The following is a 13,834-nucleotide window of genomic DNA, read 5'->3' as shown; positions in this document are numbered from 1 at the left end:
TAAAGTTTTTTCTTTTTTGGAGAAGCCATTTTGTCTCAGCTATGCAATATGAGAAAAGGGATTTTTGTGCCCTTAAGGCTGGCACCACTGTGGCCTCAGGAATACAAATAGAAGAACTGGAGCTCCCTCTATCTTCTTGGCTCTTGCACTGGAAGGCGGCCTCTTTATGTCCTAATAAGGGAAGCTTTTCAAGAAGGCCTGGTTGTTCTTAGGCACCTAGTAAGGGAGGGTGGGGTGTGTGTGTGTGTGTGTGTGTGTGTGTGTGTGTGTGTGTGTGTGTGTGTGTGTGTGTGTGTGTGCGTGTGCGTGTGTCCGTGTGTGTGTGTGTGTGTGTGTGTGTGTGTCCGTGTGTCCGTGTGTGTCCAGCTGGAATGGAAAAAGCACACAGGAGCATCCAGTCACAGGAACAGACTCTGTTTTACTAAACCATCGACTGTTTTTCCTTCTTTCCAATGGAGGCTGTGACTGAGGCCCTGTGCTGCAGACTTCCTACATCTTCTCCTTAGCGCGGGCTCCATTTCCCTGGGAGGAGTTAAGTTCCTTGTCCCTGTGTTCCAATTTAGGGGCTCCTCCCAGGCCTGATTGTCACCAGCCTCTTCCTCATCCTCCTCTATACAGAAGTCCTCAGGAAAGGGTATGCTGGCCTCTGTGAAGGGGGAGATCAGGCATATTCCAGTTTCAGAGGCTTTGTCTCTACCTCCAGCAGACTCTCACCTCCCAACCCTGTACCTGGTTCTGGAACCTCCACACCCTTGTTCGGTTTACTGTCTTGTAACAGCTGGTGGATGGTCTGTAGCTTCATGTGCAGAAACTCCTGCTGGGCTCCAGCCAGGGTAGTCACACTGCAGATATGTCCATTCAGAGGCTGCCCAATCTCTGTCCCCACCTCTTCCACCTACGACAAGCTCTCTCTAGCCACAGGGTCATTGCTCTCCTTACCGCTCAAAAAGGGGGTCCAGCTGGGCCATCAGACTGTTCAGGTGTTGCTCTGTCTGGACAAGCTGTTGTGTCAGCTGCGCCAGCTGTTGCTCTGGGGATATGGGAGAAAAGAGCAACGGTTACTTACTTTCTGCTGTCCCTTAATCCCCCACCAAGCACAGACCTCTGCAAAACCTACCTGACTGCAATGAATCCTTGCCTGCCTCCTCTTGGAGAACAGCAGCCTCATCTCTCCCCTGCTGTGGAAAGAGGCAAGGGGGATACTGCAGCAACAAGGACCTCAATAACCTCAGTCTCCAAAACCAGATAAAGGCCAAGGATAATTTCAGATAGACAAAACTAGTGGGTTTTTTTTACTCTCAGAGAATCACAATCATATCTATTACAGTTCCTCACTCAGGACAGGAAGCAATGTCAGTACACCCCATGAGTGGTTGCTATTCAATCTACTAAAACACCTCCAGGAAGGAGAAGCTCTATTGTTTGATAAAGCTCTGGTTTAGTTTATACACAAATACAGACACAGTCCATCGCTATCTTCTTTCCATGGTGCTGAGCAGAGCCTTCCCAAATCATCTTTTCAACATGACAGCCCCTCAGGAATTTGAAGGTAACGGTCATACTCCCTGTCTTCTCTGATTTAATAGCACCAATGTTTTTCAGTCAGTGCTCATTTGACATGGTTTTCTCTGGGTGCTTTACTCTGGTTTAAGAGATGGCATTACCGACTCAATGGTCATGAGTTTGAGCAAACTCTGGGAGATGGTGAAGGACAGGGAAGCCTGACACGCTGCAGTCCATGAGGTCGCAGAGTCAGACACAACTTAGTGACTGAACCACAACAATGCTCTTAAAACAGTGCCCTTGAGAATTAAGTTTCTTTCAAGCTATACTTGGGTCCAAGAATAAATTTATCAATCCTTGTTAAATTTCACCATTAAATTCAGCCCCTCATCCTAGCCTGTTAAGTCTACTATGGATCATGATTAGCTAGCTCTCCTAGTTTCATGTCGTCTCTAAATTGGCTCAGTCCTCTATTTCCCAACGTGAGTGATAGGGCAAGAGAAAGCCCTGGGAGGTACTACTTTCCATTTCAACAGTTTCAATCCAACAAAATGTACTGTCAGTTCACATTTCAGGGCCTCCTTCCCGAGGATAACTTGAGACTGCTTAGTTCCTTGAACTCTTAAAAACTCGGGCTACAGTAATCAACTGCTCGTGCCAAGCCTGGAAACTCACTAGGAACCACCCTTACTATAGTATACACATTTGCTGGGTTCAAATCTTAGGGCCACCAGTTACTATCTCTGAGTGACCTTGAGCAAGTGACAACCTCTTCACTAGATTGTTGGAAGGATTAAATGTGATGGTTACTATTTAAAATTAACCAAGGGCCCTTCACATCCATTACCTCGCTGGATGCTTTAACTAACCCCATCATGTTGGAAAGTCAGGGAACTCCTGTCTTCATTTTACGGAATGTCGGGAAAACGTGTCTTGTTCTTGGTACCATGGCGCCCTCATCGAGATTCAGGGCTGGGGCATCCCCACCTCTGGTCGTCCCGCACCTGCAAACACTTGTACAGCACAAAAGCCACGGCGGCCGCGGTGTAGAGCGCCCCCAAGGGCAGCGCCCCGGACCGAGCCCGCTCGCGCTGGTTCCTGGACGGCGGCGAGTGCCGCCGGGGTTCCGCGGCCCCAGGGCCGACCTGGCCGGCGTCGCCTGAGGAGGAGGGCAGAGGCGAGTCAGTACAGCTGGGGTTTGGGGCCCAGGGGCAGTCCCAGCCTCCCTCCAGCAGCCCTCGCTGGTACCTGGGTGTGCCCGGTGGTCGGGGCTGCGGCCGTCTCCGAGCACCTCGGGCAGTGCAGACACAAGCAGCAGCCCCAGCGTACCCGCGAGCGACACCACGCTCGCCATAGCAGGCCAACACCGGGAGAACGCCAGACGCCGGCGTTTCCGGACGCACCGGTGCACGCGCACGCAGGCGCGTCCCCCAGCTACTCCCACTCCGGGCCTCCCAGGGAGGTCACGCCCACCTAGCGTGTGGGCGGGGCCAGGTCTTATTTGCATAGGACTGTGGGCTTAGCTGAGTTCGTTTGTGAAACTAGTTCATTTCTTATCTCTATATAGGTATTCTGTTAGCCAGAATGTCTCCAGAAGACTACATTCTTAGAAGGTTATACAGGGAAGTGGTTTTTATGTGCCACGCCACCAATCTCCTCACCCTAACTAGAAAATAAATTTCCTCCTCGAGCTATAAAGGGCTTGAACGCGCCGGTAGGGGCGAGGTTCGTGCTGAAGGCCTGTTTCCTAGGCTACACACGGAGGACTAGTTCCTTGTTTGCGCCTAGGGGAAAGTCCCCGGACCTTGGGCAGAGAGTGCAACGTGCCCTTGCACGTAGACTTCCCCCGCTTCTCACGACTAAGCCCGCCAAGAAGCGATCCTACCCTGGGGGTAGGGAAGCCGAGCGGCGTGTTGCGGGTGTGTCATCCGTCAGCTTCTAATAGTTACGCAGGCAGTGCGCCTCCACGCGCACCAACCTCACGGGGCTCATTCTCAGCACGGCTGCTTTTGCGTTTTATTTAGAAAGCGCGTCTCATTTTAACTTGAGACAACAAAATAACATTAACTGTCTCGGGGACGTTTCGAAGTCACTCTGTTTCTGCACAGTTAACATCTATATACAACTTTCAGATCTCACTTTCCTCCTGTATGTGCGTGTTCCCTTCGTAAGTGGAAGTGAAAGTCACTCAGTCGTGTCTGACTCTGCGACCCCATGGACTATACACAGAACCCTTAACTTCTGGCTTATTCATTAGTGCAGCTATTGTACTTTCTTCAAACTACTATTGTATGTCAATTATATTTCAATAAACCATTTAAATTACTTAAAATTAATGAGCTAACATTAATTACAAAAAGCAAAACACAGCTAGATTGTAAATTTCATGAGAGCAGGGGCCATATCTCTTTTTCTTTACCATGTCATTCCTATAGCCTAGCACAGCACCTGATGCTAGCCGGCACTCAATGAATCCTTGTTGAATGAAATTAATGTGTTCAAAACGACCCAACAGGTAAATATAATTACAGTTTTTAAAGAATAAGAAAACTAAGGTTCAGGGAGGTTAAGTTTGTAATCAGGTAAGAGGCTGGCAGAGATTTCAACCCTTTTCTGTCTGTCTGCATAAGATCTGCCACTCATCACCCCCCATCCAGTCTCTCCTGCTCCTTCTCCAGTCAGAGGTGAGTAATCGTTCTCCTTTCCACACTGTCTTTTAATTGTCTAGGATACAGAAGGCCCTATTCCTAATTAGACCAAGAACTCTTTGAGGGAAGAAACCATTTCCCACTCACATTTGTATCTCCAGACCTTGGCATATAAGCAAACAATCAGTATGTATGTATTAAACAAATGAGGTATCAGTTCAGTTCAGTCGCTCAGTCGTGTCCGACTCTTTGCGACCCCATGAATTGCAGCACGCCAGGCCTCCCTGTCCATCACCATCTCCCGGAGCTCACTCAGACTCACGTCCATCGAGTCCATGATGCCATCCAGCCATCTCATCCTCTGTTGTCCCCTTCTCCTCCTGCCCCCAATCCCTCCCAGCATCAGAGTCTTTTCCAATGAGTCAACTCTTTGCATGAGGTGGCCAAAGTACTGGAGCTTTAGCTTTATCATCATTCCTTCCAAAGAAATCCCAGGGCTGATCTCCTTCAGAATGGACTGGTTGGATCTCCTTGCAGTCCAAGGGACTCTCAAGAGTCTTCTCCAACACCACAGTTCAAAAGCATCAATTCTTCTGCGCTCAGCCTTCTTCACAGTCCAACTCTCACATCCATACATGACCACAGGAAAAACCATAGCCTTGACTAGACAGACCTTAGTCAGCAAAGTAATGTCTCTGCTTTTGAATATACTATCTAGGTTGGTCATAACTTTTCTTCCAATGAGGTATAGGTGTGTTAAATAAATGAATGAAATACAGGTATATCTTTTTGTCCTTCCAGAAAGGGAGTGGGCAGGGCAGAGAGAGACCCTCACTCAGGACAGTTGTCCTGTCTGGTGGAATACCCAGAGGCAACCTGGCTTGGCAGTCTAAACCCTGACACTAAGCCAGTTGACGTAATCAATGTAAACAAGTGATTCAGGCCGGTTGTAATATGATAAATGGCCCCCAGCTGATTGTTGCCTTTAGGGAATTCGGGCCCACTATTGCCCTTCTGATTTTTTTCCAATAGATCAGTGAATCGGGATTTCAAAAAACTGGAACTCTAGTTTTTAAAGGTTGACAATGAATCAGTGGCATATGAGTGAGAGTCGCCTCAGTCATGTCCAACTCTTTGCGACCCCATGGACTGTAGCCTGCCAGGATCCTCTGTCCATGGAATTTTCCAGGCAAGAATACTGGAAGGGGTTGCCATTTCCTTCTCCAGTGCATGAAAGTGAAAAGTGAAACTGAAGCCGCTCAGTTGTGTTCGACTCTTAGTGACCCCATGGACCGCAGCCTACCAAGCTCCTCCCATGGGATTTTCCAGGCAATCATGACAATATAAAAAGAGTTAAAATTGAATTTACATTACAGAACAAGAAAGGGTAATGAATTTCTTGGCTACATTATTGTGTTTTTAGAGAAAGGGGTAAAAAACTTGTACCTACATAGTTAGCTGAGCAATTAATAACTAATTTCTTTTTCTAAAGTTAACTTCTGAAAATTTGTCAAAAATAATTTTGGCATATTCATATTCAATAGAGAATATAGCTACATTTGTCAATTTCCACCCATAGTTGATTAAAGAATACCTTTTATTAATTTTCATTTCAATAAAGTTTCTTTCATATGAAGCAACAGACATACAAATGGGCAAAGAAAGTCTTAAACAAAGGGATGTTTGGCAGAGATTCATAAAAATTCCACTTCGCAGTAAATTCCAGACATTTTCAATATAAAAAATAACTAAGTGGTCACCTAGAATGACAGAATTAAACTACTCAAGCTCAGTTTATTTGACTTTTCAATCACTGTGCTATCATTGTTTGTTTTTAAATCTATTGGTTAGATGCAGGAATATGTAATACCATAGGCGTTGGACACAGAAATTGTGCCCAAACCAAAGAACAATTAAAAACTGTTAAGAACTAATTCTGGATATAAACACATGTAGCTCAACCTTGTGTCAGGAGCCAGCTGTATACTTAGGATTATACAGCTGTATAACTAGGATTCTACAGATTAACTTCCATGCAGATTATAATATATACATTAAAAAAAAAAACACCACACATTTATTTGGCTGTACCAGGTCTTAGCTGCAGCATTCAAACTCTTAGTTGCAGAATGTGAAATCTAGTTTCACCAGGGATGGAACCTGAGTCCCCTGCATTGGAAGCATGGAGTCTTAACCACTGGACCACCAGGGAAGTTGTGGATTATCATATTTTTAAAGAGTAAGTAACACAAATGTGCTAATTTGAAGTTTCAGTTGTGTCCAACTCTGTGACCCCATGGACTGCAACACACCAGGCCTCCCTGTCCATCACCAACTCCCAGAGCTTACTCAAACTCACGTCCATCGAATCAGTGATGCCATTCAACCACCTCATCTTCTGTTGTCCCCTTCTCCTCCCGCCCTCAATCTTTCCCAGCATCAGGGTCTTTTCAGATGAGTCAGTTCTTTGCATCAGGTGACCAAAGTATTGCAGTTTCAGCTTCAGCATCAGTCCTTCCCATGAATTTTACATATTTGAAATCTGAATTTTACATAGTATTAAAACTCATCAGTAACCACAACAATTTAGAACATATATCTACAAAATATTTTTCAGAGGGCTTCCCTGATGGTCCAGTAGTTCAGAATCAGCCTTGCAATGCAGGGGTATCAGTTCGATCCTTGGTCAGGAAGATGCCAGCAGAGCAACTATGCCAGCGCGCCACAACTACTGAGCCCTCGCTCTAGAGCCCGAGAGCTGCAACTGCAGAAGCCCCTCAGAGCCTGTGCTCTGGCAGCAAGAGAAGGCACCGCACTGAGGAGCCTGAGCAACACATTTAGATAAAGACCCTGTGCTGCAACGAAGACCCAGCACAGCCAAAAAATAATTTAAAATACATTTTTCAGAAAGGAATATTTTATCATTGATTTTTTTTTTTTTTTTAGAATTGCTGGAACATGGTGATAATGAAAAGGACACTGACTTTTAGTGAGTTTTGTTTTTAAATTCTTTACAAACAATACCCTCTTATTGCTTAGAGTGGCAGGACCTCTGCTACCATCCCCACCCCAGGCACACTGCTACAATGATTTTAAATCTTTGGAAAAAAAAAAAAAAACATCATATGGGCCAGACAAAACAGATCTCTGACCTCTGGTCTGTTTATATTTGGAACTTAGAATCCCTCTTCTCACATCAGTAGCCTCCCATGTGGCTGGGCTGTTTCTGGGCGGGGCAGGTACTTGGCTGCTCCCTGGAGTGAACAAGTGCAAACACTGGGCTGGTTCCCAGGACAGGACTGGGGCAGAGGTTTCTTTACTTCAACTGACTTTTGAGGTTTACAGTTCTTAGGGACAGCTTGGATGAAATGGACCAGAGGAGGGAGTCAAGCTTCTTCTATCCTCTAAATCTATTACTATTATACCAGTAATAATAACAATAACAAAAGTCATTCTTAACCCCTGTCCCTTGGTTGTGGGGCAGCCTCCGCATGTGGTGGGATTGTAGGCAGAAGGGGGCCTCCTCATCCCATTTTCACTTTTGTAGCATGCCCATTGAGGATTTTGTCCTCCCTCTCATTCTGTCAAGGGACTCAGTGCTGGAGGGAAAAGGCAGACACCCTGGGGCAGAAAGTAATCTCCATCATAAGGCCTGGCTTGTCTTGTAGGTCCTGCCTCATGCCACTTCTGCCTGACTTGGGGTCTTCATGAGCTCAGGTGCCCAGTGTTCCGTAAACTCAGGCCTGCCTCTTCTGACTGAAATGGGTACAGGGGAAGGGTGGGGGTGGGGCGGAAGCTTAAGAGCTACTGGGTGGCGCAGGTGCAGGCACAGGGCGGTGTCTTTGTTCTTTAACTCATCCCTCCCTTCCCCCTTGCTCCCCTCCCCCTTCCTCCCCGGAAATCAGCGACTTTGCCACCACCGGTATTGGAGATGCTGAGCTGTGGGGGTCAGGCCCAGAGAGGGGTGGGAGTAAACGGGGCTGCCACAGCTGTCAGATCATAAATCAGGCTGATCCTTTGGCTCAGGGCAGGATGTCTGCCTGCAGCAAACTCAGCAATTGCACGGGTCAGCTACTGCCCAGTGATGAGCTACTGCCCGGTGAGCTGGGCGGGGCAGGGGCAGGGGGAGGGGTCACGTGGCCCCATGTTCCACTTGCTGGGCCCTGGAGGGTTAGGCTGGGCAGTAACACTCCCTCCCCACTCTCTCACACCCACAGGAATCCCCTCTGTGACCAAGGGCTGGGGGCTGTGGGCCCTCTCAGGGGCTGTGACCCTGCTGCTCCTCATCTCACTGGCTGTGCACTTGTTCCAGTGGACCAGTGGCCGGAGCAGGAGCCATCCGGGACATGGACGGTGAGTAGGGGGCAAGAAAGATGGGCTGATGGAGAGTTCCCCCCTTACCAACAAGTCATCTCTCATCCTCTAAACTCTGTGTTGCAGCTCTGGGGAGTCTGTGGAAGACGTCCCTCTGTATGGGAACCTGCATTATCTGCAGACAGGTAGGAAGCTGGCCAAGGGGAGGGGTGCAAGTGGCCAGGTCCTGGGTGCAGGGGGAAGAACTAGACGTGACAAGACTCCTGTTCCCTGCCCAGGACGGCTGTCTCAGGAACCAGGGCCAGACCCACAGGATTCAGCCCCTGGAGGCCCTGCCAGGGTGAGTCAGTTGTGGCTGAAGAGGGGAGGGCAGGTAATGGGGGATTTCTCAAGGGTCCCGTGAGCTTCTAACAGCCTTGCATCTCCAGGCTGCAGCGGAAGTGATGTGCTATACCAGCCTGCAGCTGCGGCCTCCTCAGGGCCGGGTGCCCAGCCCTGGAAGCCCCATCAAGTACTCGGAGGTGGTGCTGGACTCTGAGCCAAAGCCCCAGGCCTCAGACCCTGAGCCAGAGCTCTACGCCTCAGTGTGTGCCCAGGGGCGCAGAGCCCGAGCTTCCTTTCCAGACCAGGCCTATGCCAACAGCCATCCTGCACCCAGCTGAGACAGGGGGCCGTTGCATTGGTTACTGCTATCCCGTCTGGGGCCATGACTGTTTGCCAACCACCCCTTGAAGACAGGCAGCCCTTCCTCAGTCACAGGACTGATGGTCCCTGAATTTCCTATCTGAGCTGTGAGGGAGACCTCTCAGAGGAATGGCAGGCCCCGTTTTTTGAGGATGGCGGAAGAAAAGGCAGTGGCCTCTCCCTCCACCTCCTTTCCCCCCCTCTATCTGTTCCTCTCAACCCCCAAGCTCCAGATCCTTCCCATTCCACACCTTTTAGTCTACCCCTGACACCTCCGTGTCTCCTCAGACACGGGAAGTGGGCAGTAGGGGAGGGGTAAAGAGTCTGCAAGGTCAGTGAGGGGTATCCTCCTCAGGAGCCCACAGGCTGGACGGGTCCTGGAATCCGGTGACCTGAGAAAGCCAAGCCTGGTCTCTGACTTGAGAAGCCTAGCAGAACACCAGTCTCCATCCTGCCGCCTCTGTGATGTGCCAAAGTTTTTAAATAAAACTTCTGAAAAAAGTGTTTCGATTTGACCTAGAGAGTGATGCACACCTGCAACAGGCCCCACGTGGTGGGCATGTGAAATCTGCTCTCTGCGCAGAGCACTTCTGGGAGCATCTACCTGGGAAAGAGGGGCTCCAGCATCAATGATGCAGGGGTGGGTGTTACAGGTGAGGGCCGGAGTCCAGTTACTAGACCGCCCCCAGGATTTGCACACAGAGCCTCTCCACTCCCATCACCTGGGGTCTTCAAGCTTCCCAGCCTCTGACCTACTTGCCCAGGGCCATCACCCACGACCTGAGGTCTGGGCCATTCCCCCTTCAGCCTTTGTCGATCTCCTGACAGACTTTACTGAGGTTTGAGCGGAACAGAGGGAGAAGCTGAGGCTTTTACTTCCAAACTTCTCTCCTTTACACCTAGAGTCCCAGAGAAAACCACAGAGTAGGTTTTTTAGGGTTCCTGGACCTCTGAGGACCCCAACCTGGGCCTCCCCAGAAGAGGTCCCGGTCGCGGTTAACAGCAGGCAGCTGGGGCTGCGTAGGAGGGAAGGTGGCTCTAGGGGCGGGTACCGGACGTGGGGAACCGCCGGCAGTGGGATGTGGGGTTCTGAGAGCTACTGTGCTAAAGACGACATAATTAATGCGCCCGAGGCCCGGGAGACATGAGACCGTGACCTTGGAAGATGCAACGGCTGGGGTCCAGCCAACCTCCTGGGACAAGCCGGGAACCGCGGCGGAGGCCTCAAGCGCCTTCGATCCAGGCCGCAAACCTCGGCCCCTAGACACCTTCTCCTCACGGGATTCACACAGCGCCCACGGTCTCGGCTCGCTCAGAACTAAGCCCGGAGCGCCCCCTCCCGACGCGACGCGGCCTCGCCACCACCTCTGCTCAGGCCTATGGCATCTCGGCCCACAGCATGCTGGGAGATGTAGTCCCGACCGTGCGGGACTGCCCTTCCGAGTCTCTCCCGGGACTCCGCGGAGCTCTGGCCATGCGGTCTCAGACAGGCGGCCGTCCTTCTGAAGCTGGGTGCTGTTTGAACTTTGTTCTCCTTCCAGTTGCCAAAGCCTGGATCCTCTCTGCCTTCTCTTTCTTCTACAACTCTTGGATTTTTCTTACCTTCTCATCTCGCTTATCACCGAGGCTCATGCCCTAGCCTAGGTCCTCGTGCCTGAACGCCAGGACTGTGGCAACTTACTGACTGATCCCTGCATCAAGCAAATAAGTCGGGGCAGCCAGATCCGCCTCCGACACCTTCTAAGGTAGCCCGCCCCACCCCTTGCCACGTCTCATTAGCTGATCATGAAATACCTGACAGTTCTCTCCCCTCCTACAGCTCCAGGTGCTTTCCTTAGCAGCTTCCCTTCCCTCTCTGGTGTCTATTTCCAGCCAGAAGGAGCGTCTTGTCCTACGCAAATTCCCAGGGGTGGAGTCTTAGGGGAAGTCACCAGGACTGGGGTGGGTGGGTGTGTGTTTGGGGGTGGGGGAAGGAGGTGCGTGTTGCGGGGGGTGGGGTGGAGTGGGGTGGGGAGGTGGTGGTGGCAGGAGGGCTTTCCCCCTCTTTCTGAGATTCCAGCTGGGAGGATAGGATTGCGCTAAAGATGCGAAGAGGCAGGGTCTTTGGGACAATCAAAGCGCAATAATCTTCATAACTCTGGGAGATGGTGAAGGACAGGGAAGCCTGGCGTGCTGCAGTCTATGGGGTGGCAAAGAGTCAGACACAACTTAGCGACTGAACAACAAAGGAATTACTTCTAGGTGGGGAAGGGCCTCAGAAGCCCCTCAGCCAAGGCCCCTCCAGCGTTGGCCTTGCTCTGCACTGTCAAGATAACGCTAAATTTACAAGCTAGTTTTGGCTACAAAGGAAGGGAAACAAAGCTGAGACACGGAGACAGACCAAGTCTTAATGACTTCATTTGAAGCCTTGGATTCAGCCATGCCTAGAGCTAGACCAGCCTCCTGAACTTTTTGGTTATGCTGCTGCTGCTGCTGCTGCTGCTGCTGCTGCTGCCACTGCCACTAAGTCGCTTCAGTCGTGTCCAATTCTGTGCAACCCCATAGACGGTAGCCCACCAGGCTCCCCTGTCCCTGGGATTCTCCAGGCAAGATCACTGGAGTGGGTTGCCATTTCCTTCTCCAGTGCATGAAAGTGAAAAGTGAAAGTGAAGTCGCTCAGTCGTGTCCGACCCTTAGCCACCCCTTGGACTGCAGCCTACCAGGCCCCTCCATCCATGGGAGTTTCCAGCAAGAGTACTGGAGTGGGTTGCCATTTCCTTCTCCATTTTGGTTATGTAAGCTAATAAATTCCCTTTTTTGCTTAATTCAGACTAAGTTAGATTTTTTCTCTCTTGCAACAACGAGTTCTGACTAATTCTGTGGGGAAAAACCAGCTGATCAAGGCCAACTGAAGATGCTAAACCTTTGAGATCTTTCCTTATTGTTTAACTCCACCAACCACCCTCCTCTGATTTAATAACTAAATATTCTATCATGCCATTTGAGCCTAAGAGATTTCTGCATATGATATGAGTTAATCTAGTCTCTCTCTTGCCAAGCTTTTACATTTCTAGATGTGAAGGAAGCTGACAGACCTGAACAAAACTTATACTCACTGCAGGAATCACCCTGTGAGCTTCCAGAGATTGGGAACTCACTTCCTTACCAAACACTGCTTTCCAATCTTTCTTATTGTTATAATCTCTTTTTTTAAGCAGAAACTACTTCCCTGTTACTTTTGTCACCAGTTCTGCCTCCTGAGCTAGAGTTATATCGTCTTCTCCCTCCTGTACATGACAGCCCTGGAGGAATTTGGAGCCAGGCTTGATGGATGGCCGAGGTCTCCCCCCTCCACCACCACTTCTTCCCAGGAACAGCTTTCTAAAGTTCCTTTTACAGTTCTTTTATAGACCATATTTGCAGCCTACTCATCCTAAGAAGTGGGGCCTATCTCTTTATTGGGCACTTAATCCACAGGACCTTTGTTGGAAAGGAACACACTCATTTAGCCTAGCTTAAGTAAAGCGTGTTTATTGTAAGGACACCTGGGTATTTAAGAGGCTGGATGGAATGGGAATCCCATAACAGTGTCTGTGATCTGACTGGGCATATGTAGACTGTTATTACCTCTGATTCTGGCATCACTGGGGACCTTGGTGACAGGAGGATGTGGGTCTTCACACTCCTTCTCCTCCAGCTCTGTGAATCACTCTGTCTCTGCTTTTATTTTTTCCCCAAATTTCTTACCACTTTGCTAACCTGCTTCCTGTCCCTTAATGTGTATTCTCTACTTCATGCTTCTGCTTCCTCACAACAGTTTTATATTTCCTCCTCTGTCTCATGATCTCAGTTACATGTTTAATTATAGGAATAATGTGAACACATGATTAAAAAAATAAAATAGATCTAAAGGGTATACAACAGTGGTACTCAATCAGAAGTAACTGTGACAACCCCAGGGAACATTTGGCAATATCCGGAGACATTTTTGGTTGTCACAGCTGGAGAGGGAGTGCTATCAGTCTGTAGTGGGTGGAAGCCAGGGATGCTGCTAAACACTCAGATCAGTCACTCACAGCAGACAATTTCTGGCCCCCAAAGTTAAAAATGCCAATGTTGAGAACTCCTACTAGAGGGGGAAAAAAAACAAAGTAAAAGGCCATCCCCCGCCCACCTCATTCCTACACCCAGTTGAACTTCCCAGAGGCACTTACTGTTAGTGACTTCTATGTTTAAGTCTTTGGTAAATATCATTGTGCATGTGTGCCAAGTTGCTTCAGTCATGTCCTACTCTTGATGATCCTATGGAATGTAGCCCGCCAGCCTCCTCTGTCCATGAGATTCTCCAGGTGAGAATACTGGAATGGGCTGCATGCCCTTCTCCAGATGATTCCCCAACCCAGGGACTGAGCCCACGTCTCCTGTGGCTCCTACACTGCAGATGGATTCTTTACCACTGAGCCACCACCGGGGAAACCCTGAATATCACTGTATCTGTCAATTACACTTAGACTACCCAGAATGAGGAGATTCTGGGCATATGGCAACCCTACAGGAGCTTCCACACTTCTCTGGCAACTCCCAGCTACAGGTGATAAACTTTACATGGGCTCTCCTGAACTGGCTGAGAGAATTCCCTGCAGACAAGTTTCTGGAGAGCAGCCTCAGGACGGCAGGAAGTCTCAGAACAGTCGGCTTCCCAAGAA

General features: G+C 49.4%; 2 protein-coding genes across 2 annotated transcripts; one reads left to right on the top strand and one right to left on the bottom strand.

Moving 5' to 3' along the window:
- Positions 1 to 398: 398 nt before the first annotated feature.
- CCDC107 (coiled-coil domain containing 107) lies at positions 399 to 2,886 on the bottom strand. Its single transcript, XM_052645175.1, has 6 exons — positions 2,752 to 2,886; positions 2,508 to 2,662; positions 1,118 to 1,178; positions 940 to 1,030; positions 730 to 842; positions 399 to 646 (listed from the first exon to the last, which is right to left on the bottom strand). Exons 1-6 carry the CDS (start codon positions 2,855 to 2,857, stop codon positions 399 to 401), a joined length of 774 nt encoding a protein of 257 aa, XP_052501135.1. The 5' UTR covers positions 2,858 to 2,886.
- Positions 2,887 to 8,183: 5,297 nt separating this feature from the next.
- On the top strand, positions 8,184 to 9,614 carry SIT1 (signaling threshold regulating transmembrane adaptor 1). Its single transcript, XM_052645283.1, has 5 exons — positions 8,184 to 8,232; positions 8,369 to 8,504; positions 8,592 to 8,650; positions 8,744 to 8,805; positions 8,894 to 9,614. The coding sequence occupies exons 1-5, from the start codon at positions 8,184 to 8,186 to the stop codon at positions 9,125 to 9,127; spliced, it is 540 nt and encodes a 179-aa protein (XP_052501243.1). The 3' UTR covers positions 9,128 to 9,614.
- Positions 9,615 to 13,834: the final 4,220 nt, after the last annotated feature.

This window comes from Budorcas taxicolor, chromosome 8 (assembly GCF_023091745.1).
Source record: "Budorcas taxicolor isolate Tak-1 chromosome 8, Takin1.1, whole genome shotgun sequence".
NCBI classification, from domain to species: Eukaryota; Metazoa; Chordata; class Mammalia; order Artiodactyla; family Bovidae; genus Budorcas; species Budorcas taxicolor.
The sequence above is the reverse complement of the archived record's forward strand: the minus strand, read 5'-3'. Positions and strand labels throughout refer to the sequence as shown.